The sequence below is a fragment of the Mustela lutreola genome, chromosome 1 (genome assembly GCF_030435805.1).
Source record: "Mustela lutreola isolate mMusLut2 chromosome 1, mMusLut2.pri, whole genome shotgun sequence".
Taxonomy (NCBI): domain Eukaryota; kingdom Metazoa; phylum Chordata; class Mammalia; order Carnivora; family Mustelidae; genus Mustela; species Mustela lutreola.
The window spans coordinates 10,497,784-10,523,780 of NC_081290.1; the positions used below are offsets into that span (position 1 = coordinate 10,497,784).

General features: G+C 38.2%; 1 protein-coding gene across 5 annotated transcripts in view; it reads right to left on the reverse strand.

Moving 5' to 3' along the window:
• SLC4A4 (solute carrier family 4 member 4) overlaps positions 1–25,997 on the reverse strand; it is a 386,600-nt gene that overhangs the window by 108,597 nt on the left and 252,006 nt on the right. For all 5 annotated transcript variants that reach the window (XM_059159558.1, XM_059159548.1, XM_059159567.1 and 2 more), the window contains exons 13-14: positions 15,331–15,464; positions 8,989–9,260 (exon numbers count right to left, since the gene is read on the reverse strand). In XM_059159558.1, coding sequence (XP_059015541.1) covers positions 8,989–9,260; positions 15,331–15,464 — 406 coding nt within the window. The remainder of the gene's footprint in view (positions 1–8,988; positions 9,261–15,330; positions 15,465–25,997) is intronic.

Below are 25,997 nucleotides of genomic sequence, written 5' to 3' on the forward strand. Positions count from 1 at the left end.
TTGAAGAGTCAACCAGAAATAGAATCGGTACCAAAATCTCATTTGGCGTTTTTTCTTTTCCTACCCAGCATTTGATTTTTGCAGCCACAGAATTCAAGGTGGGATAATACTCTCCAACGTTAGGGGATGTAAATCTCAACTTTGAGCTGAAATGTCTTCTGGTCTGAGCTTTTGAAAGAAAACAGCGTATATGAAATCACAGGTACTATTTAGATGGGGTCTGGGAAGCTGTTCTTCCTGAGCAAGATTCTTTAATGCAATTTTATGAGCTTCCTATCACAAGAGAGTGAAGGTCTTTTTGCAACATACTTCTCTGCATAGAAACAAGGAGTAGGAGTGAAAGAGAAAGATATCCAAGCCTCCTTTTTTTGTGAAATGAATGACAGATAATAAAGCCACAAGTGAACTAAAATAGGATTCCAATCTGAACTTTCAGTAACTACTTTCAAGTTCTAGATACACATCAATTCTGCTCATCTAAATTCCTTTTATCTTTCCAGTTTTCCTCTGAGACAAGCCATTAAAACATACTGGCTCTAAAAATCCCAAAGACTGTATCAAAAGGACCATAAAAAGTATATGCCTTTCCTACTTATTTTAGTATGTAGTTGCTTCAAGAGAACTTCAAAGTAAATATTCAAACAAGCACTTCCATAAATCCATATTGGCAGAATATTGTAGAGTCCATAAGAAAGATTAAAAGTAAATTTCTTTAAGCTCACCGAAGAGGAAATGATCAATTCCAATTGGGAGTTTGGTCTATGAGAGCCACTGGTCACCATTTGGATCCATGTATTTTGGCAACCAAGTGCAGAATGATCTACGTGTATAGAATTTGTAATACCCTTAATTAGGATTCTGAAAAGGTCAAATAAAAAAGCATAAACACACTGCACTCTGTCTTCACTGTTTGCTCAGCACCATGGCTTATGAAGCAAAGAAAGTCTTTGCCGTAGGAATCTGGCTAATGTAGAATTAGCCAATTGTCCCTGGGATAGTCTGTGTCCCCTGCTTGGTTTCAAGGAGTTTTCACAGGTTGCTCATTTTATGTTCCTTGGATTTTCACTTCTTGATCCTCCTTCCTATGTATCAAATTCTAGCTGATTGCTGGAACAGGAGATTGAACACTATTGTAATGGACATATAAAAATATGCCTGGGAGTGTTCCTGTCTTAAGCTAGCTTTAATTATTCCTTCTATGTTTAATGAGAGAGCTACAGAAAGAACAGGTTACAGGAGCTATGAGCAGGAGAAAAAGATGACATCCATATGTCAATGTAAGTATACCTCCTGCACAGGGACTACCAATGGCACCTTTAAGGTTGTCCTTCTTTATCCTCTAGGACCTGGTACCAGGAACTACCCCAGGACTCCTCTGCTTTACACATTAGCAGGAACTGTAACATCAGGAATATATACAAAAGTTCCAAGGTCAACTAGGAAACAACAAATGGCCATCGAGGCCAATCTGTCTGCTTTGACGCACCACCGCATCACAAGTTAGAGAAAGGACTGCTAAGAAAACTGGGCTTGGAATTCTGTCTGTCTCCACCACCTTCTGGGGCACAGTGCTACCTCACTGCAACTGACCACGGGTCCTTCACTTGTGAAATTGGATTTATAACAATCTGCCTCATAAGGTTACTGCACAGGATGAAATAAGACAATGTAGGCAAAATTGTTAGTGGGTTCTCCAGGAGCAAGTGGACCTAAGATGGATGCTAGCCAGGGTTACTGCTAGCTTTATGACCTGGAGGAAGCAAAACTTCACCCCTGGAAGAAAGGCTGCTACCACACAAGCTTTATGTGATGATTTAATACATATATATTACAATATTACAATATAATGTATTGAAATAGAGTTTATTAAACTCCCTTAGTAAAATATCTGGCACTTGGATGGTGTTTAATAAATCTTAGCCAAATCTCAATCTATACCCTCAGCATAGCTTCTTAGGTTTACAATAATGCAGAATTGGTTTACCTGCTCTGAATGACAAAAAAATTTAAGAGTATTCTCCATGATAATGAAACTTTAATGTTTTATTCCATTCTACTTGAGCAAATTTGAGGAAACAGAGACTGGAAAATAGATACAGAATAAAACTGAAGAAGCTTCTTACCTGTGGGGTCACGTCAGACTTATTTAAGGGTCCTAGATAATTTCAGCACATGAGCGCCTCTTAATAAAATCAAATATTTATGCTTTAAATGTCGAGATCAATAAAAGGCCAAAGTGGCTTTTGGAGAGATGACAAGGTGAATGAAGAAAACTGTGGGAGAAACAGCTCTTAGGGAAATTACCTGCCACTGTCTCAGACTTGAGCCTTAAAACAAATAAAATTAAGAGAAATTTTTTTTTCACTTTCTCTTGTTATTATCCCTTTCATTTTCCTAAGTATTTTTACCAAGCCTCATGCTTGAGGTTTTCACTGTACCTAGGTAAGTTCAAGTTAGGACACTCTCCAACCCAGGGACACTTTTCCACGTGTTCACTTATGATACTGCCTTGAAAGTCAAAGAGCTCAGCTACTGTCAGATATTAAGGGGGATATATTTAGCCACTGTTTTCACAAAGCAAACAAACAAACAAAAATGCACACACACTTCTCTTCCTTACCCACCCATCATTACATTTCAGATGTGTATAGAAATTACTACAGCGTATATTTTCCAAATCTGTGTTTCTATACAGACCCACAGCTAGAGAATTAATTAATACAGGTCTGGTGATTACCCAAATTCATTGTTTCTGATTCCTGCAGGTGTTATACAGAAACTGCTAAAATATTAGGCTAGGAGAGAAAAAGGAAACTAAAATGATTGATGTTTCAAATTTCCATGGTTTTCTCAAAAGGCCATATAGCCATGAATGAGAAAACTTTCAGCTGTGCTGGTAAAGTCTCCTTGCGAATGCAAAGCCCGAGTGGTCCTATACCAGAAGGCTTGTTACCTCCTGCCTAACCATTACTTTGTGATTTAAACCTACTTTATAATCCAAAGCGGGAATGATACACAATAAAAATAAAATTTCATAGAATATGATGCAGGTCATGGAAGATAAATTAAGATTATCTTTTGTTTCCTAATTTTATATTTTATTTCCTAATTTTCTTTTAATGGACTTTCTAATTATGAAACGCATATTGACTATAATATGGGACCACAGGAGACACAATCCAGCAGTTCTTTTTAATGGCTGTAACATATTGGTGCTTAGCATTTATTAAGATAATAGAAAAATTATATAGAAAAAAATGGTAATGAAATTCTACGCTAGTGACAACCATTTTAGAGCATCTGGAAGCCTCCTCATGCTGGGAATAAAACAAAGGCACAGACATGGAAGCCGTGGCTACTTCTGATCTCTTGACTTGGTCTTACAGTTTTACACCAGGGGAAAAGCCATCTTTTACTAAGCGATACTATAGACAACAATGTTTCAGTGCCTGAAAAAGGATTTATTCCTCTTAATCATTCATCCATTATGAAGCATGTTCTCTCTGGAACAGTCAACAATGAATCAATAAAATATATCCCTTCTGTTAACAATAAAGTATAGTATCTATTCTCTTGGCGTGATTTTCTTGCTTTTCTATTTTATTTATCATTTTTAGCAAGGCTTCTTTCCCTTCCAGATATAAAACCACATTTGATTAGAAAGTTTATTTTGACCCTTTCTAAAATATTAATATGCCCTTGAGAGTACAGTCACTGCAACCTTGGCACATTAGGCAAATGAAAACAGGTACCAAAGTAGAAATGGATTTCTGAAAGTGTAGGTCAAATGAAAATCTGAGCTTGTTCATTCAAAAAGTAATTAACACACTTTGAAAGACAACACATTTTATAAAAATCTGTGTGTATATGTGTGTCTGTGTGGTATTTGTGTGGTGTGTGTGTGGGTATGTATGTGTGTGGTGGAGTATATAGGGGTGTGTGTGTGTGTGTGTGTGTGTGGTGTCTAGGTCTGTGTATGTGCAGGGCAATTTGGTCTGTGTGTGGTGTGGTATATAAATGTGTGTGGTGTGGTGTGTACATGTGTATGTCTGGTGTATAGGTGTGTGTAGTATGGTATAGAGGTATGCATGTATGTGTGTGTATGGTATATATGTATGTGTGTATATAGGTGCATGTGATGTGTGTGGTGTGTGCTTATGGTGCAGGATGGTGTAGAGATGTTGTGACGTGGTATGTGGTGTATAGGTGTGTGTACAGTATGAGGTATAGGTATGTGTGTGGTGTACAGGTATGTGTGGCATGGTGTGTATATACAGTATGGTGTATAGGTGTGTGTGTAGGTGAGTGAGGTGCGCACATACAGTGTAGTGATAGATAGGTATGGATATGTGTGGTGGGTGCACGTGTGTGGGATACATGTGTAGTGTACCTCATCCCAAGCACAATTCTTTAAAAGGAATGAAACGGACCCATGACAAATTTTTGCTGAGAGCAGAAGGGGAAAGACCAAAGGGCAGGAGGAGGAGAGGGGAAAGAGGAGAGCTCATGACTTCTCCCCGATTTACAAAATTCTATCATTTATGTTTTTGAGTGAATTAGACCAATTCCCCTTAAGAGAACTGAACATTTCACCAATAGGACCTTTATGGCCTTCTTCTGCGTGATTGCATACAGTGTCCAACCGTTGTGCACACTTGGGATCCAGTGGAGTAATCTTAAGTGATCTAATTACAATGTACTGAACTCCTTAACACTTTTTTCTTTAAATATGGCTCCGATGTTTCATATTTATCTACAATAGCACATTAGTTGTTAATTTGAGGGGAACTGGCTTCCAAGAAAAACCTAGTTAGTATCTTCCTCTAGGAAAATTGGAGGGACAAATTATATTTTGAACCGCTTTAAAAGAATACAACTAAAAGAAAACTGGCAGAGGCCTCTTTTGTGAAACAATGAGAAATGAGAAAAAAATTGTTACTTGGTGTCTATGAGGTGTCAAACAATGTGCATATACGCTTTCATTCAATCCATCTAGTAGTAACTTCTAAGAGTAGGTACAACTACTAACCCAGCTCACAGGTTATAAAACAAGAAATCAGGGCCACGCTGCTAATTAGAGCCGAATACATGCTCACTTTCCTTTATCCCGAAGCACATACTGTTCACACTTCATCACACTAAGAGTTTCCCAAACCAGGATGTTGGGGATGAACTGTAAAACTGTGAACTGTCCTTCATTTGGATACTTCTCAGTTGGGGCGCCTGGGTGGCTCAGTGGATACTTCTCAGTTTACTACTGACTTCTGAAACGGATCGTCTTCCTCATACGCCTCTGCTATGTAAGCACCGGGCTCAGTGGTGGAGATACGGCCTCTATTACCTCAATTAACAGCCACTCTATTTCTAAGAAAAGGAAATTTTAGCTCAAAAACCATGCATCCACCCTGACCGATATGCCAAATCTCATGACTAATTTTCCTTTTAGCACTGGCAACTGAGCTTTCTCAGTTCTCAGTAAATGGGAACCTAAGGAAGTAGATGACTTTGGCCCCTGAGCAACAGATGGGGCAAAACGAAAGGGGAAAAAGATGTGGGAAGAAACGGAAACTCGGGAAGTGGTAAAGATTTACGGAAGCAAGTGACATCAAGAAAGATAAGGAAGGAAAAGAGGAGGGAGAGTGGTCGCCACAAAGCACAACGAATTCATACTACTACTGTGGCCACCGACAGAGTTTTCTTAATGATTAAGCGACCCCTACTTCCCTCCCTCTAAAATCACTTCTCAGTTTGCAGGCTCATGACTCCATCAGTGTAGTTGCTGGTTCACTGTTACACACTATCCCAGTGCTGGAAAACAAGTTATCCGCCAGTTCAAATATTATTGACTCATTGAATTCTTTTACTTGGAGTGCATGTTGCGATGAAAGACCAGGCTCTTGTTGTTTTAAGACTATTCAGTCGAGCTGTACATGCAGCCGTATTATTCTCTATCATTTTTCAGTTTGTTATTGTGAAGGTATGAAATTTATGGTGGTATATAGTTTTCTATCAAAAAGTATTACGGTTGTGAGGGAAACGCAGTCACTAATACAAGGGGGTTTTGAGGATTGTCGTGAAAATGCAGATATCCACTTGCCTCCTCTCAAACCAGAAACAGGCTTTATTTCCGTGGATTAAATTAATCTCTGACACTCATGAGCATATCCTTCAGGGGCTCCTTTCATCTGGACAACTCTAAAAATACGGGCTGCAATCAAGGGTCTGGTTGCAGAACAAGCCAACTGCCCAGCAATATTCGCTTAGAAGGGAGGATGATGAAGCGGGCTTGCCTGGTTCCGTCATTCATACTTACTAACGTAAGTTTTAATAAATTATACCAGCGGTAACAATGGCAGTTAACGCTTAGTAACTTACTACATATCAGAATCTGTCCTCACTACTTTGAAATACCTCATGTTTTCCTATTTGATACAATAATTCTGTAAGGTAAGGACCCCATTTTATGGATGAGGAAGGCGAGGCAGAGTTTCTGTGGGAAAAGGAACTTGCCCAAAGTCACACAAAGGGTATTATTAGCTAAGTTGGGACTCAAACACAAGATTTTCTGATTTCAAAGCCCAGCTACACTACTTTACTGGCATCATTCAGAGGTAGCAGAATTGTCAGAGAACTTCCAAGACAACAACTAGCTCTTTAGGACAGACTTCCCATCCGAGCTAAAGAAAACAGGTGAAAGGAAAAACCATCTATCTCCACTTCAACTAGTACTTTACTACGCATGTTTCAAGCCTCAAAATGAGTTTTCAAGAAAACACGATCCTTCTTGGAAGGAAAATTACATGTGAAATCTTCATATGTTTTTCACAGTTAAAACACATTCAAATATGTCTTCCTTGGCTTTATTTGACCCTCTCTGTCCGCATCCAATCGAAACAACGAGGACCAGTTTCCATTAGCCTCAGGTAGGTAGATCTTTTTTGTGGCAGGGATGTTGACAAAGCCCTCATCTGGCTTTATGACTACCTCACACCTCAAAACAATTGAGAAAGTACCTTTTTTCCTTTAGAAAAATTTGTTGTATAACTCCTCAGACTTGCCTATGAAGTCAGATTCCTGACTTCTCCATAAATAAGTATTTACATACAGACAAGCACATAAAGATAGACAGAAATAATGAAGAGGAAAGTTCAAAATCCCACAGTTCAATATGGCTGTGAGTCAATATTTTGGAATATGCAGAGTCTGGACTTCCGCTGAAAGTCCACAATGGAGGGTAACCCCCTCTTTCTTTTAGGACATGTTCTACATGGACGTGTAATGCTTACGTCTGTGTTTCAAGCGTATTCCACAGATCCTAATGATAGTATCTATCACGCATTGAGTACTTACTCTTTTCAAAGCATATTTTATGCTATGAAATATTCAGAATCAGTATATATTTTAATAATAATAAACTTTTGGACCTATATGTCATTCATGTTCCCTGAATCTTTAAATTTCCATCTTGTACGAGTCTCTGCTTTGCTTTTAAGCATGCCCTTTATTTTAATGTGTGTTGACTGTCCTTAAATAAGACCAAAGAACCCATGGGTGCAAAGCCCAACAATGCCCTATTTTTCCATCAGGGTTACTGACTGACCCAGTTTTAAGGAGATACTGTTCTCTTGTCTCTCACCACTCAAGATGCATACAGGTCTTCTAAGATGTCTCTGCCCAAGTGTCAGAGAAGAACACAGATACAAAACCAAAATATCTGAGAGCAATCTGACACAGCCAAGCCATAAGCATTAAAATGCTTCGTAGTATCTTGTTTAGTTTTTAAACTCATAATAATTTTGTTTGCATTCTAGTCTATAATACATCCACGTTTGTTTCACTGTAAACATTAAGAGTTTCTTCCTCAGAATCTCTAAGTAAAAGTGCACAGGGCATGAATATGCCCTACATCTGCGCTCAGATTCACAAAGCCTTCAGCACACCATTGTACTCCTGGTGCTACAAGAGTCAGTTCGGAAGCATGGAGTGTTATGTCCATTTTTATTTTAAGGGACAATGACCCGCAGCTAATTGCATAACCTGGGATAAATAACTCTATTTCCATTTAATTGTCTGACACAAATGTCTACCCCTCATTCTCCCAGAGCAAATATAAAACGACTTTTCCCGAAGTGAATCATTTCTCCCAAATGCCTTCTATATTATAAAATGATGATAAATTAGTCAAAAAAAATTTTTTCAGAGAGCAAATTGAGCACTTCTTTGGGAAAAAAATCCTGATGCTGCCTCAGGTTTGGCAAGACAGATATTAAAGTGCTAAGATGTACAGAATCCTATTCCTCACCCGGAACTTACTTTTTACTTTTATGTCTTTCCTAACTCTAGAATATAAATCTTCCGGGACAGCATAACATTCCTTCTTTTGTTTCTCTCATTTCTTCTTTTTCCTTTCTTATTTACATTGTTTGTCACAAATGAACTATAAGGCTCTACTTTGCTACTAGGTGACTCCAGTCTGAATTTCTTTTTTAATTTCATGCTTCAAATTATATAAAGTGAACGAGAATCTTGTTTCTTCTGTAAGCTTAAAATAATTTAGAGTTTACTTTAGGAAGAGATTTCTATAGTAATAAGGAAACAGCAAAATATGGGATAGAAGTTCAGAGGACTCGTCTGGTCTGGACCTTAGATCTGATGATATTTGTACTTGGTTCCCTCAACTTTCAGATAAGATTAAGAATAATATACACTGTATGGTGACTAACATAATAAAAAATGTGCATTAAACTTCTTTACAAATACTGCAGTTTGAGTTAATTTCAAAGTACTGGGCTAATTACATTCAGATTCCAGACCTCCTGATTTCACCTTCCGATTGAATCATGGGGCTAAGGCACTTTGGGTAATGAGACTTCAAATTCAGCAGGATGGTTTCTCAGAGAAAACATCATGTTGAAAGCTTGCACGCATGGAGCCCACACTTTCCTCCAAACACAGGGGAAGTACAAGCACCAAGCATGATGTCCTTACCTGGGTCAGGAGGCATACAGGCACAGGAAAACTGAGTATTGTAGCCCACTTTGAAGTTGGAGTTGATGGGGTAGTAGTCCGCTAGCTTGATCATCTTCTTGAAAGCATCGTAGATAAAAATGAAGCTAATCAGAGAAGAGAAACCCTCTTCGGTGAAGCGAGTGAAGTACTGAACCAAGAAACTGGCATCTGTGGCTACCAAAATGAGACACAAGAAGGCTGACCACAGGCCAATCCAAAGGCGAAACTCCAGGTAGTCAAAATTATGGTCCCTAGAAAGAAAGAAAGAAAGAAAGAAAGAAAGAAAGGTAATCAGATTAATCCTCCCTGGAACACAAAGAATAATATAAAACTACCCAATAACTGCAGAATGATTGCTAAAACCCAAGATCACTTGTAGCCACTAGATATGAAACTCAGTCTTGATTTCATCCAGAAAATATTAAGGTTAAAGAAGTGGTCTAGTGATATCATCCTGCTATCATAAAGAAATAATCCCAGAAGTTTAAGAATGTCATATCAAAAGCAGTCCCAGCATTTATATGTAAATAACAACTTTCTCATTCAAAAATTCTTGTCCCTGCCTTTATGGAGTTAATAAAAGAAACAATTTGAGAGTGTCACGTTGGTAGCCAGTACACACTCAATAAATGTTTGTGAGCTTTACTGGTTAATGAAGACACTAAGCTAAATATGGTCTCTGTCCCCACATCATTGCCATCATTGAGGGAGACAAACTGATGAACGTAATCGCACCATAAAATAGTACATGATACCACATGTATCATGTACTATTCCACAGAGGTTCCACAGAGTGTCCCAGAGGAACAACTAATTCTGGCTGGAGGAGGACTAATGGAGATGCAGAAAAATCTCAAGGAATTTAAGGATAAATAGGATAAATGCACTGTACTCAGAACAAGAAAGGCTGTCTTGCTATGTTATAGCCAGATCCACTGCTTCTCATGAACTTTGCCCACAGATGTGAGCAAAAGTTGTGTGTAAAGCATCTTGCTAAAGTTGTGTGTAAAGCATCTTGTGACCACCTTGTTTTTCATCTGTTCCTCTCCCACAGCAGTCTTAGAATAGGCTGTCTGCATCAGAGGATGCCTTTTTATTATTTTTTTGAAGGCTTTTCCGTTTCTTATAAGTAAATTAGTTCACATCTAGGAAAAGATGGGTCAAGTGTTGACATTCTACCATTTCATATTGATTCTTCTAAAATTATGTGAAGATTACTTTATAATATTTCTTTCTCATCATTTGTGATGAAAAAGCAAATAGTAGTAGTCATATTTATTCTACAAGAAAAAGAAATAAATCAAGGAGCATACATGTTTGAAGCTCGACAGGCTTGTTTTAAACAATGAGTTTCTGATGGTGACATTTTTTAATACTTTCCTAAAGGCATGGTATCAATGCCTTCACCACCAACAACCCAGTCTGGGCCACCAAGAAGTTGTTGCTTGATTAAAGTTCTTACTGATATCCATGTTTGCCCTGCTCAAAGCCATTTTCCACATCACAGCCAAAATGATCTTTTTTAATGTAAATGAGATCTCCCCGCCACCATTTAAAACCTTTTGGTGGCTTCACACTGCTCTTAAAATAAAATGTGGCTTCTCTAAACTAACACAATACTTGGCATACAGGTTTCCAGTGAGAACTTGCTGGACGAATTAAGGCATGCCTATGGTTTAGGACTTGAGACAGCTACTGACATGACCTATAAGCTATTACAGGGAGCCAGGAGATCCTGAGTGAAAAATTTTATAGAATATTAGAATTAAAAGGTCCTTAGGTACTGAAATGGTTAATTTTATGTGTCAAGTTGGCTGGATCATGCAGTACCCAGATACTTGGTCAAACACTATTCTTGGTGTCTCTGTAAGGGTGGTTTTGATGAAATTAACATTTAACTTGGTAGACTTTGAGTAAAACAGATAGCTTTTCATAATGTGGATGAAACTCATCCAACTGAGTTCTTCAACCAAATACAAAAAACTACCTGCCAAACTCAAGCAAGAAATTTTCTCCAGCAGATTGCCTTTGGGCTTTCTCCGGAACATGCCTCTTTCTGGTTCTATAGCAGACACCCTTTGACCTTGAACTGGAACATCAACTCTCCTGGGTCTCCAGCCTGCTGGCCCACCCTGCAGATTTTGGACCTGCTGGTCTCCATGATTGTGTGAGCCAATTCCTTAACAATAAATCTCTTTATCATATTGGTACTGTTATTCTGGAGAATATTAATACAGATGCCAATTAGTCAAATATGTGTCATTTTATAGATGAGGACACCACCAAGGCCAATGGAAGTTAAGCCATTTATCCAATATTAAGGTTTTAATGGCAGAGCTGAGCCAGAAACCAAATTTCTGCCTTCCTGGATGATTCCTTTAAAAAATCACACCACCATTCCCTTACCTGATGCGTATTTAGGGTGGTTCTTAATTACACCACCATTCCCTTACCTGATGCGTATTTAGGGTGGGCCTTAAGATCACTGCCCTTTGTATCCCTCTTTTTACCAAATCACATCGACTGGAAATACTACCAAAGCAACAGACTATTAACACTTGGGTAGAGCTTATCGACTATTAACACTTGGGTAGAGCGTTATCTCCCACGGGTTTCCTGGAATCTTTCTGAAGACATCTTTTGCATTCCCTTTCCATCTCGAAACCCACTGCTTAATCCTATGCATGTCTTTGTGAGATGAGCAGACTATAGAAAAGCTAAATTCTAGGAATTTGAGATAATTTACATTATCGCACAATGAATCAAGTCTCAATCAGAGCTAAGAAACAGTTTCATCACTTCTGAGCCAACAATCTTTTTTCATAAAATAAAAATTTTAAACAATTACCTAGTTCTGCTACCCTGACAAGATGACAGAACAATCTTAATTTATTTTAAGAATGCTAATGGTTGTTTAGAGAATGTAGGTTTACAGGACAGGATGAGAAACAAATCTAATAACTAGTTAATGGTTAGGAACACTCGGTTTGAGTACAAAGGGGAAAAAATGCATGTATACACTTAAATCTTGGGATCTAAATGATATACCAAAATAGCTGCTCTACAATACTTAAATACTCCCAGAGTAGCTCCATAAGGATAACCCAAATAAAATCACTAAAACCCATGGCACTTCATTATAAAAGTGATACGTTTACAGCAGCAAGAAGAAAGAGGAGTAAGACATGAGAAACTTTTTAGAACAAGTTGATCAACAAGAATGACTACAATAAAATGGCAAAATTACATCCAATAAGCTTATCAGTCCCTTTAGTGCCAAGTTTAAATAGCAATTATGTTATAAAAACTAACAGGAAATGATAGTACAGACAAAAGGAACTATTGTGACTAAATGGGTTTACATCCTTATGATACCACAGTGTTCTTAGATATTTTGAGTTATAGTTTCTAAGGAGCATAAAACCAAGGTATGAATTGAGGAACTCATCTGAAGCATGCTACAGAAATTAATGTTTAGTCTCTGACAAATATAAACTCCCTAAACTACATGAATAAATCCAGTAATATAATAGAAGAAAATAATCATTTGAAGTCCTCTAAGTAAAACGTTCAAAGACCAGAAGGAAAAAATTATTGAATGACCAAATGACAATTACACAAGTTAAACTCCAACTTTAATTATGAGGCTTGTACATAGCTTAGAACACAGGGTAAAACTTCTTTCAGATTCCTCACTCAAGAAAAAGAAAATGTATCTAATTTTCCATTAGTGGTTTGTAAGGTGTAAAAACAGTGCAAAGGAGGCTCCAGAATTAGGAAAACAAAACTCAACTGGCATTTGGAAAGCTTGTAAGCTTGTGCCTTCATTTTGTTATTAATTTTAAAAAGTGGACGCACATCTCTCATATTCCTTTATGATTCTCCAGTTTACAGGGCAGACATTAAAACCTGTATCCCATATCAGGAGGAAACCAGCGAATCATGTGGAATTTGCATTCAAGTCTACTGAAGTTACAAAATAAGGATTTACCCACTTCTCAAAAAATGGTAAAATATGTTGGGTAAGACAGACCTACCAGTTTCTTTACCGAAGGATTTCTCAGATCCCTTAGTAAGCTAAAGTGTAAGGTGAATTACTGAGAGGGAGATAAAATATACAGCATATTCTGGATTTATTGGGATTACAGAAGCTTTTTGTCCAAGGAACACTTACATGGGACTAGAAATTGAGGAAATACACTTTGAGAAATAGTGATCTACACAAATAATCTGTATCTAGACACAATATTAGCACTGTTGCTGTAATATTGAGGCAAATGATACAGCATTGTGAATAAAATAATAAGGTTTGCCAAATAAGCACCACTTGCTACTCAGTGATGAATTTAAAGCATCGTTTCTCGAATGTTTCTTGTTGCTTTACAACTGTTTTCAAATAAATCACTTGGAACTATGTTTACATTACCAATTATGATGAAACAGAAGGGAAAGTGAGAAAGGAACTTGCTTAGTGAAAGGAAATAATCTCTATCCTACAATTATCTAAAGTAAACTGGGATACAAACATTTTCTGTGTATTAAGGCTCTGATCACATTGCATCCAATAAATCTTTCTGCAAAGGTTGCACATGTTTGTTCCTGTTTATAGTACATGCTTGTTTCATCTTCCCACAAAAGCTTTCTTGTCTCACACAATGTTTTCTCAAACATATAAAAACGGTCTGACTTTCTATAAACTGACACAAACAGAATTCTTTCCAATGTCCTGAGAATGATGACGGAGGAGGGATCTTCTGTGGTGAGCCAAGAAAATTCACATTATTTAAAATCTAGAACTTTAAATTTTCTTAAGACCCTTGCTGATGTCCTCAACCCAGCTTTCAAAACACAAATTTCAAGCCCTCATTCCCTCCTCTGTCTTGGGATTGTTTTTGATAGCTCAGAGTTTCAAAGATGACTATACTAGAAGTCCACGAGGTATCGTGTAGGTAATAAAATTTCCAATAACAAAATCTTAAAAATGTGTAACAACAGAAGAATACAGAAATCCCAAGAAATCATATGAAATGGTGCAATCTACCTACAGGATTGAGATCTGCTGGGAAAGGCAATTCTCTCTGTGAGAATGGTATCAAGTCCATTAGAAAGAGGCCAGAATACCCAATTTGGTTTTGAATCTATTTGTGTGCTAATGTGGTCACTTGGATAATTCTCTTAACCTGATTTTCTCCTTCTTAAATTGATCCATCAATTTCAAAAAGAAAATATGATAGCACAATTGTTATGTCCAATAAGAGTGTCTAGTGACTCTACAAGAGGCAGAAAGTGAAGCAGGAGTTCAAATCCTAGCCCTACCTACAGCAGATGATGGAGCCTTCAGCAATGCACTTACCGCTCTCTGCCTGTTTCCTCATCTATAAAACAGGGTATGGTCCGTCCCTCAGTACTGCTGCAGGACTCCAATGAGGGAGTACATCTAACACACTTCGGGTAATACTTGGTGCCTTGGTACATGATCAGAGCTCAAGAAATGTTATTACTCAGCTGACTCTTGAAACACATCTTTAGTTAAGCACGCTGAGATGAAGGTTAGGAACAGATCACTGGAGCAGCTAGTTTCTTTCATTAATGAGTCACGGAACCTTGAACAAGACATTGCATTTCTCTAGTGTGAGTCAGGATCATGGCAGGAAACAGAAGGCACTCTCCAACGGGTTTGTGAAGAAAAACGTAATAAATGGGCTATTTACAGAGCTGTCAGTAACCGAGAATGGCAAGGTGCTCAGAGACTAGCAACATTGGGGAGCCATTTTTACCTCCTGGCTTGGAAAGACCAGGAAAGGACTGGAGTCACCCAACACTGGAGAGGCCTAGAACCAGGTCTGAGGAGGCACCTTACAGGGGTTGTACTCAGGGGACAAGCCCCTGCCAGACAGCAGGGTTAACCAGGGACAGGGAAGTGCAGGGAGGTAGATGCACACCCTGACTTCTCCCCCTCCCTGTCCTACGGATGCACTAGCAAGCCCAAGACGAAGCCAGCAGGAAAAGGAGCCTCAGTGCAGCAGTCCACACTGGGGTCAGCCCCAGAGGCACAAAGCAAGACCAGAAGAGCAGAGAATGATGATGAGGGCAAACAGAAAGGACATCGCATGGACCTCAGCTGGACCGAATGTAAAATGAGTGTTGGCATACCCCGTCTTCAAAGGCCTTCCAACCTCCACATCTTAAAATTCCCACATTCTAATTGGGATTAGGGAATTAAAATTCCCACATTCTAATTATGATTCTATGCACAACCTAGACGATGAATGCTCTACAGTTAAACAGTCCTAATTTATCATTAGATATGTATATACATACTTGCTGAAATTAAATAGAAGCCTCTCGAAAACTAGAACAGGCCCCGTGCTGCTCAAAATCGTGAGGGGCTGACCGGCGAACAGGCAAAAGATGGCTCCAGAGACAGCCGTGCCCAGGAAGCTCTCCAACACGCCCTAATGGAAAGAAAATAAAGCTGTTAAAAGAAATGTCTTTTTTCTTCCCATGTGTGATGTCGCTAGGGAAATTAAGCATGTGAACACGCTATTACAAGGGCCATAGCAAACGTAGCAAATAGACATGAAGAAATAGATTCTTCCCAGTATGAACATCCCCATTTATTTCACCATACGATTTAGTCACCCCTCCCTACTCCCAGGGCCGCTGACCTGCTCCAAAGAACTGCGGTGACCGTACTGACTGGTGGCTGACTACAGAGAGTAAAAGGGGATTCTGATCCACTCTAAAACCGTACTGACTGGTGGCTGACTACAGAGAGCAAAAGGGGATTCTGATCCACTCTAAAACCGCTACCTGAAGCTTCTGCATGTAAAAGCACACTGTTAACACCACCACGTGGGCAGAAGCCATTCAGTACTTCCAAGGATGTTTTTCTCTCTGTGGTTACCTTCAGTCTTTGTTTCAGCCTGATTTTACCTTGCACATAGCAGGTATTTATAAGTAGTTACATTTTTTAAAAGATTTTATTTATTTATTTGACAGAGAGAGATCACAAGTAGGCAGAGAGGCAGGCTGAGGGAGAAAGGGAAGGAGCCTCCTCACTGAGCAGGGAGCCTGATGCGGGGCTCAATCCCTGGACCCTGGGATCATGACCTGAGCCGAAGGCAGAGGCTCAATCCACTGAGCCACCCAGGTGCCCCAGGTAGTTACATTGTATACCCAAAAGCTATTTTTTCTAAAGGAAAGATTTGAGAGGGGAGCAACGGCGGGGGTGGGGGGGAGTTAGTTGCCTTGATCTGGTAATCTCTTAAGACAGCAACTCAAAAAAAAAAAACATTATATATATATGTATACACACACACACACACACACACACACACACACACACACACACACACATATATATCCTATTCCTTGTCCAATGTAAACTTATAGAAGAGCTTTAATTTATTTTAGAGGAAATACATGGGTAGGGACACGAATAACTAAATCTTTGTGGTCACACCTCCCTGTCGTTATCCCTCTGGAAACTCAACCCATTGTTTTCCTTTAGCCAAACAAGAACAAGGAAACATGAACCATGAAGCATCATTGAATTAAAAGATTATCCTAACTTACTTAATCATGTCACTTGGGACCAATGCCTCAGATGACAGCAAACTAGCTCAAATCCTCTACTTTTCATCAGTTCAAATTTTAGTTAGAAAGGCACATGTTTATTTGTGAGACGATCCTTTTCTAAACTTGAAATAGTATTCTATGAAGGGATGATTTTTTGAATATAAAAAGATGACAGAGTCCCTTTATTCATACATAAGGGCATACATTTAAACCATAAAACTTGTAAGATAGACATTTTTCAAATGAGTAAATATTCTATAGCTTTAAAAGACACACACACACACACACACACACACACACACACACACAATATATATATATATATGTATGTAGTGGGAGGTTAATTTACATAATAGAGCCAAATTATGTGATCTCTATAACTACATGTATATACTAAAACAAAATGGTGCCAGGAATATCTTCCTCTCCAACTGAACAATAAGTTACCTGTTCGTAGAAATATGATTTACGTTTACATAAAACAAGCCATCTCTTAATCTAAACCTCCCTCTGTTTGGAGCAGAATGGATTTCTGGGTAATCTGAGACACCACTCAGTTATTCCCTGCCCCCGCCCCACCAAAGAGTTAACCTGTCAGTCTACATTCACTCTCCACAGCCCCGAAAGTTCTCCAGCAACTTTTACTCACTTATTATAAAATATAATGAAATGATTACACAGGAATTGTTTTTTAAAATCAAGTTACAGTTACGGAATAAATAAGTCATGGAAATAAAAGGCACAACGTAGGAAGTATACTCAATGATACCATAACAGCATCGCATTTTGACCGATGGTAGCTACAAATTGTGGTGAACACAGCATAACATATAAAAGAAGTTGAATCACTATGTTCTCTCTACACCTGAAACTAATGTAACATTGTATGTCGGCCAAATTCAAATTTTAAAAATGTTTAAGTAAAAAAAGTTTAAATATCAAACTGAAAAAAAAAATCCACTTACAGAACTTAAATACACTAAGTGCTAGACCCACTTAAAAGCCATCCTAAGAGACGCTTATTACGATGATTACTCAAAATATTTTTTTCCCACTGCTTCAGAGCCAGCAATATCCTCCTTAAAATGGCACTGGCAATTGCACACCCTCCTCTTGGAAGGGTAGAGTTCAATTCAGAAAGCAGGTAAGAATCCTTTAGAACAGCACTAGGTCATAATAATGGGGTTGGGGTGCGGAAAGGGCCAAAAAAAAAATAAATAAAAGTTTGACAAATAAGACTGGCTTCTCACACTGTGAACACCCACATTCTGAAACACTTCAGAACCATTTCTGTCTAAGAAGTCTAGGCTGTGAGCCTGGCGGGAGGACACCCAGTTTCCATGGATGTGAGCTCCACGGCATGACTGAAGAATGCGTCTCATTACTTTACAGCCATGCCATACATAATCAGGGGATCCACCTCGTTCTTCTTCAGAAGGACAGAATGAAGAATAACAAGCAAGGCTGGCAGAACCAGGTCTCATTTATGCAGAGAAGAGTCTCCCTTGGGCCCAACAAATAGTTCTGATCGCTTACCCGTGAAGACATTGAGATTCAGAAGAGTTAAGTGGTATGAACAAATCCATATTCAGTGTGGCACAACAAATGTATGGAGTCTGGGTACCTACCCAACCACGACCCCACCCACATTAAGGCTAGCAAGTGCATCCACAGCAAGGCTCGAAGGTGTGCCCTCCGCTGAGATTTTCAAGGACATGCAGCATTTCACCTTCTGTGCATTCACACTGAGGGTTTTTGTTTTTTGTTTTTTTTTAATGTCTTTTAATGTTTCTTTCTCCTAACTTACTTCAGCATGCATAACATGAAAGGGTAGGAGTGGAATGTTCCATGTGGCAGGACAAACCATATTCTGGGCATAGAGGACAGACAAAGTTACTGCATCATTCTTTATCAAGCATGGGAAAGTACCTACTTCCCATGGCTACTGCAGGATCAAAATACAGTACAGCCTGGGTGTAAGAAAGAACATGAAGGAAGAAAGAAGAAAGGCGAGATTCAGAATTCTCTACTTGGAAAAAAAAAAAAAAAAAGAATTCTCTACTTGATTTGACATTGCTATTAATCTCTCTGAGGGCAAGCACAGGGTGTCCGGGGGCCTTCCTATTTTTCTTCTTCCTATGAGGCTTTGCACTCTCCTCCCATGTGCTCTGTAAGCATGAAGCAAATCTCAAAGGAATTGAAGAAGAAATACGCAAATCACACCCTAGGTTCCACTTAATGGAAGGTCAACAGCCGTTGTTGCTCTCTCAGTAAAGATAACAATGAATTTCTTCCCAAAAAATGGCTTTGATTTATGGAAACCATGTGACTGTTAAAAGGCAGATTATTTTTATTTCAGGACTTGATCCTCTGGTAAGTGCTACAGTTTCCATTCTGTTGCTGACAATTTTGAAACAGAGACAGGTGATTTATTATATACACTGCACTGGAAACTTGCTTAAACTTAGAGTTACTTGCAGCATTTCTGAGAAAAGAACTATTTTCACCACGTTTTGATATGTTACTCTTGATAATACAGAAATTTTAAAAATAATCTCAGGCACTGAATAATTCCAGTTCAACTCACCAGAATTTGAAGCAATTTAGAAGGTGAACTATCAGAAACCCCTTTTCTGATTTATTATATTCAGGGTTCATGAAGATAAAAAAAGGAAAATAATATGTGGGTGTGTGTATTTTTAATTGCTGCAACTCACAGAGACACTTCTAACCCTGATTTCTCCCTGCCTCTACTATTTTTCATTCAGTTCACGAGTACTGCGTGTGGCTGAGCTCTGAGGTGTGGTGGAATCAGGCAGCACAAAGCATCCCAGCTCCATTTTGCTTAGGCTTTCATCTCCTTCCATTTCTGATCAAGAATCCCCCACTGCTGAGGAGCAGAATGAACAAAGAACCAGCATTCAGGAAATCTAGAGTCTAGACTTTGTTCTGTCACCAAAGAGCTGGCGATCTTGGAATGTGACTTAAAGTTTGTCGATTCTAGTTTCTTCGAAACATGGAGTTGATGCAGTTTAACAAGGGACTCTGAAGTCAAAAAACATCTCAGAGTGAGACTAGTCTCTACCATTTACTCAATCAATGACTTTAAGATATGACAGTTATTATACATATTAGATAATACATGTAAAATGTTCAGCATAGTCTCCAATATATAATACAATTTTTATGAACAGTAACACAAACATAAGGTATTTGTTTAGACAGAAGAGGGAAGGCTGACCTAGATGATTTTCAACATCTGCCCAAGGTGGCTTGGCATAAACAGAACGTCCTGGAGTCGGGGATATCTGAATTAAATCCCAGGTCCACCAGTCACCAACCTCTCCACATCCTAATTCTCTCTTCTGTAAATCAATTGCTATTTCACAGGAAAATAATGTGGACTAAGAAAGACAATCATGGGATTGGGAGGGAGACAAACCATAAGTGACTCTTAATCTCACAAAACAAACTGAGGGTTGCTGGGGGGAGGGGGTTTGGGAGAAGGGGGTGGGATTATGGACATTGGGGAGGGTATGTGCTTTGGTGAGTGCTGTGTAGTGTGTAAACCTGGTGATTCACAGACCTGTACCCCTGGGGATAAAAATATATGTTTATAAAAAATAAAAAATTAAAAAAAAAAAAAGAAAGACAATCATATATAAAGAGCTAAGAATAGAGATACAATAAAACATGGGTTTTCTTTCCTTCTTAATTCTCATCCCCTTCTTTGCCCAGCCTGCCTCTATTATTCCTCTTTTCATCAAAAGAGGGAAGAGATGGAGAAAGTCAAAAGGAGTGACATGAAAAGAAAAAAATGAAGACTAGTCCTCAGAAGAAATGGGGGAGACCTCTTTAAATCTTTAATATTTTCCCCAAACAAACCCTAAATCAACAGAAGCCTTCAGGAGCAACACTACAGCCATTGAAAGTTGCTTCTTTTCATTCCTTGTGTTACTAAACACATGGAATCAGCTATAATAAGACAGAATAGTTTGTTTTACTTTACAGCCATGAAGTCAAAACCCACATCCCAAACAATTTATTAACATCTTTCTGCTTCTATCAGGATTTGAAGTTAAACCAAAGATGGTCCCTATTTTACAAAACAGCCAAGAAAATCAGCACAAGTCCATGATAGAAAAATCAAGCATAAAAGAAGTTGGACCATAAGAACAAGATTTTTAAAAACAAAACAAAATAAAATTCAACCCTAATTGGTAACACCAGCATTTTTGGTCTTGGAGCCACCAGTGATCAGGGACCCAAGGCCACCATACTTATCAGCACCATTGTCCAACAAGCACATTCAAAAGATGATGAAAGATTAAAAATTTTAAAAAAACTATGCTGTCAACTTTGACTTTACTGCAATTCAGTATCTTCACAGAACACTAAAGAATGACCCTTCTTGTTTTATGTCCTTTTCATTAAGGAATTCATTATTTAGAATAATCATCACAACCATTTAGGGAATGTGGACAGCAGTAACAGGAGACAAGCAGCACAAATGCCCAAGCAAACAAAACATTTTCTATGTCTTTGACAATTTTCAACCAAGTAAAACTTGGAAAATAAAATATTTTGGTGGCAGTAAATGATAAAGTATTCACTGACTTCATTATAATCTTTCAAGCTTCTCAAAAGAAACTCAACTGTTTCTAACCATAAAAAGAGACTTCAGCCGGTGTTTGTGGTAATTTATACCAACTGTGTAGAATGTTGAATAATAAAATTAAGTATCTCTAGCTCTGTCTTTGAATCTGAAAGTTAGCCGGGGAAAAAAAAGCAAAAAAAAAAAACGATGCAGCCTAATGCCATTTAGACATGGCCACTGGAAACAGCAGGCAGACCTGAATTATCTGCAAGAGTTCTGATGGCAGGTCCCCAGCAGAAAGCCAAGCCACATGATTAGAAGTAAAGTGAAGAAATAATGCAAGTCTCTAAATCAAATTTGGGTCACATGACAATTAGCTGGGAAGCTTTTTTTTTTTTTTTTTTTTAAGGAAAAAAAAAAAAATACTGATTCTTTACCTCTACCTTGAACAATTAAGTCAAGATCTCTGAAGATCTGGCCTGGGGAATCAGAATTTTTTTTTTTAAGTTCCCCAAGTGATTCTCATATGGCTCAAATTTGAGGTGCACCCATTCAAAAAATCTCCCTTCCTCTTTCCAAATCAGAACCACCTGCTAGCATTTGTTAAGGTCCAGTTACACAGAACATTCATCTACACTGGGGAAGAAGACTGGAGAGTCAGCCTTCGTTGTTTATTTCACCTGTGTAGCTATAGCCTATAAATCAGTGATCTCTGTCCTGACAGATCCCAGCTGTCAAACCCTTATTGTCATCTATTCTGCCTAAAAGTGCTTTGTTGTCATAAACAGGATTTCTCTTTACACTGCCCAGCAAGAACTGAAGGAAGCGGTAAGACTGAAAGACAAATTAGCTCCCTGCTTGAAGAAAAGTATGAGCCAAAACCTTCACCAAAGAGCCACAACTCCAAGTCTGATAGAATGGATGGGCAAGATGGGGAGGCTCTATGATATCTTTTTGTTTGAAGAGCTATGATTATGTGCCTGCATCATCTGAAGTGCCCAAACATCAAATGCTAGGATAACCTTACACAAAAAAAATCAATTCCAGATGGATAAAAAAATTTAAATGAAAACATAAAAGTACTAAGATATGTGGGTAAATATTTTTCTAATCTTGGAGCAGGAAAGCCTCTCTAAGTATATAATGAAAATAAAAAGCTATAAAAGATTGAAGAATTTGACTACACAAAAATTAATATCTGTATAGTGAAAGAAGTCATAAGTGAAAAGACACAGGATAGATCTGGGAAAAATATATTTGTCATATTTCTGATAAGAAAAAAATATACTACTACACAGAGTTCTTATGAGTCAATGAGGAAAAAAATCAAGTGCCTAAAAGGACAGTATTCAAAGGAAACAAATACAAACAAGTATATTAACAATTGACAAACAAGTCAAGAAAAATGCAGAAGGATAATCACCCTCGCTAAAAGTCAAAAAAAATTTGAAATGACTATAAATGAGCTAACATTCTCAACCCACTGAATGGCAAAAATGAGAAGATGGGACAAAATCTTGTTTTTGCAAGAGTGCATATAAGTGGGCAGTCTTGTCCATTATCGGTAGAAGTATAAACCGGTATAACCTTCTGTGAGTATAACTTAAAACAAATATAAAAAAAATAAAATAAGCCTATCCTGCAAACATTCTTCTAGGGATTTTACTCTAAGGAGAAAATTACAAAGAATTAAAACATAGTTAAACACCAAAGTTTGTTTATGAATGAGAAAATCTGGGAAAACTGAAAATGTACTAATAGGGGATTTATTAGGTAATTATAGGACATGCATCATCATGTGTATAAAGAGCTGCAGTCTTAAAGATAATGTTCAAGATCCACACTAAAGTGGAAGAACTTCCATGAAAAACTAGTCATGTTATGAAACAGCAGGTATATGATCTCATTATATACACTCTTTCTTATACATCAATCTATCTATTTACACATGCATCGCAAGATACACAAAAGATGTTCACGAAAATGTTTATAATGGTTATTTCTGAGTGATGAGTTTAAGGGCAAAACTACTTTTTATTGTAGTTTTTCTGCATTGTTTGAGTTTTTTTACAACACATAATTATATCTTATTAAAAATAAAGGTATTTCAAAATAATTTCAAGACAAACACGAGGTAGTTTTAGAAGGTCAACATTTGGGATTACCACCCTGCCCAAATCACTATCCTCTTCTAATCACCAAGAAAACAGAGTTGACAAAGGTCTTTCAGTTGAAAAGCCAACGAAATATGTTCTAGTAAGTGAAAAATTTGGTTACATTTGACTTAATCTTAATCAAACAGGTTTAATTCAGAACTTGCACATGAAGTGAAGTAAATTCTTTAACTTCCTTCATGGGAGAAGGAATAGCCAGCATACACACTGGAGCTTACTTTGTCACTAATACACATTTATATTTTTTAAAGATTGTATTTATTTATTGGAGAGGGAGAGAGAGCACAAGCAGAGGGAGTGGCAGGCAGAGGGAGAGGGAGGGGCAGACTACCTGCTGAGCAAGGAGCCTGATGTGGGGCCCATCCCAGGGCCATGGGATCATGACCTGAGCCAAAGGCAGATGCCTAACCAACTGAACCACCGAGGCACTCCAATACACACTTATTTTTGACTAACCAAACAACCCACCTATATCATTCCAACAGACTATCTCTCCCTAACTTTTTCAAAACTCTCTTATGTTTCTGGAAGACTATTTCAGGCAGATTAACAAATCACCTTACACTTACATTACATTTCCACCTCAAGAAAGAAATGCATTTTGGTGCCCAAGTGCAACATTTAGGGAAGCTGAAATTCCTATACTTTCTTCACTATAATGAAGCAATTGCTGTTATAAAGTACACATGATAAACTTCATAAAGAAGTGTATCTTACAGAAGAAGATGTATGTGAAGAAGAAATGATACATTTCCAACCTCAGCAGATTGATTAAGTATTCTCAGCACAGCAGTATGTTAAAATAAAGCTTTAAATTTGGAGATGCCAGCTATAAATGTTCCTTATTATGAGACAAATTTCCTTAAAATGTGCTCTGTTAGGCTCCATAAATATCACAAAATTCACAGAATTCTAAAAATCTTACTGTATCCTTTTGCTAAAAGGTTTGTGAAAATAGGATTATATTTACTCTGGGGAAACAAATTAAAATTACTTTCTTCACTCTAGACTATACTCAGTCATTCACAATCAACAATGTGGATTTGAGCTAAAAGATTTTTTTTTTCTGTGTTCCATAAAGCTAAAAACAACTTTAAAAAACACAAAGACTTGCCACAGAGTATCAAAAAGTGTTCCCTGTATGGGTAACTTGCCCATAGACTAAGCTATCCATAAATATTTGTTAAATCAATGTTTAACAATTTAATCACACATATCTAAATGAACAGAACAGTAAGCCCGCTTGGCAACCAGGAATATCAATGCAGTGCCGTGAGTTGGATGCACAGTCACAGAGCTGAGTTCTGGAAAGGACACGCTTCTAGGATGGTGAGGCTGAAAACGCTTTGTTTACTTCAGAGCACGGCAGGGGACCAGAGCATTATTACAGTGGGACAGACTGAGAAGGATAATAAGAGCGTTGCATGTTTCCCAGACCTCAGAGACCACATGCTCTAGTCTTTTGTTGTTGAACCACAGGAACAGGAAATAGGCACAAGCCAGGGATGGATCCTAGATAAATCTAAGGCCAACTCTTGGCCACGTGGTTCAGTCAACCCAGAGGCCCAAGCTAAACTTTACTCTCTATACCTAAGGAATCCATGAACACACCCTCTGAAAGCCTTAGAGTCCTCTCAGAGCAGCCTGATAGGTCCAACGAGTGTGCCAAGTTGGGAAATTTGTAGTCATCTAGGAGGCCATGATCTACTGATTATAATGGAAGCTCCCGTAGCTTCGACTGTTCCATTTCAACTTCAGTCCATGGGAAATGATCCATATGGCTCCCAAGATCTGCTTCTAATGATGTGAAAATAGCTAGACACACAAGTGTATATGTGGGAATACTAAATATACATCTATTTTATTACTACTAATATTCATTATAATTAATATTACAAATATAGATTTCAGCTCTGAAAGAAATGCTTTAATGTAAATTTCTGTCTTCGAGCAGGCAAGACCTCCTGCACAGAAGCTGGCAGAAGAGTCTGCTTAAACAACAACAGTGCAGTGACTCATCTGTGTTTTCACAACATGTTTGCACCAGCACCCATGTCTATTTGTAGCCTGACAATAAAGGCCCTATTTGTGAACCATCTCTGAGCTGTCTGCCTTTAAAAGCAAGGACACTATTCTCGGTTGACTCATTTGAGCTACTTGGGCTATTCAGAATAACCTGCTGCCACATTATAAAAACTGAAGATTACTTCAGGCTACGCCAATGTTCTGCTTAGTCTTGATCTAGTATTTCAAAAATCAAATAGACCGAGAGGACTTCACCCCCTAAATAAGCCCACTATATTCCACTACTGGTACCTCTTGGGGACACAGAAAAAGAATGCCTTATCAACACCCTACACTGTAAATACCATCAGAATAGGGATTCTTATCTATTTTGATCACTTATCTGTATCCCCAGCACTTAAAAGAGTGTCTGTCACACAGTAGAGATTCAATAAATATTTGCAAAGGAATAAATCAGCCTCTGCCATACACCTGGGAAATGATCTGAGACTTAGCACCAAATCCATACAATATTTTGTTGTCCTGATGCCATGTCAAGATTTCTCCTGCTAGAGCCTCAGAACTTCTGTATACTCAAGGACATGCTTTTTCGGTACTGAGATGCTTTTCAA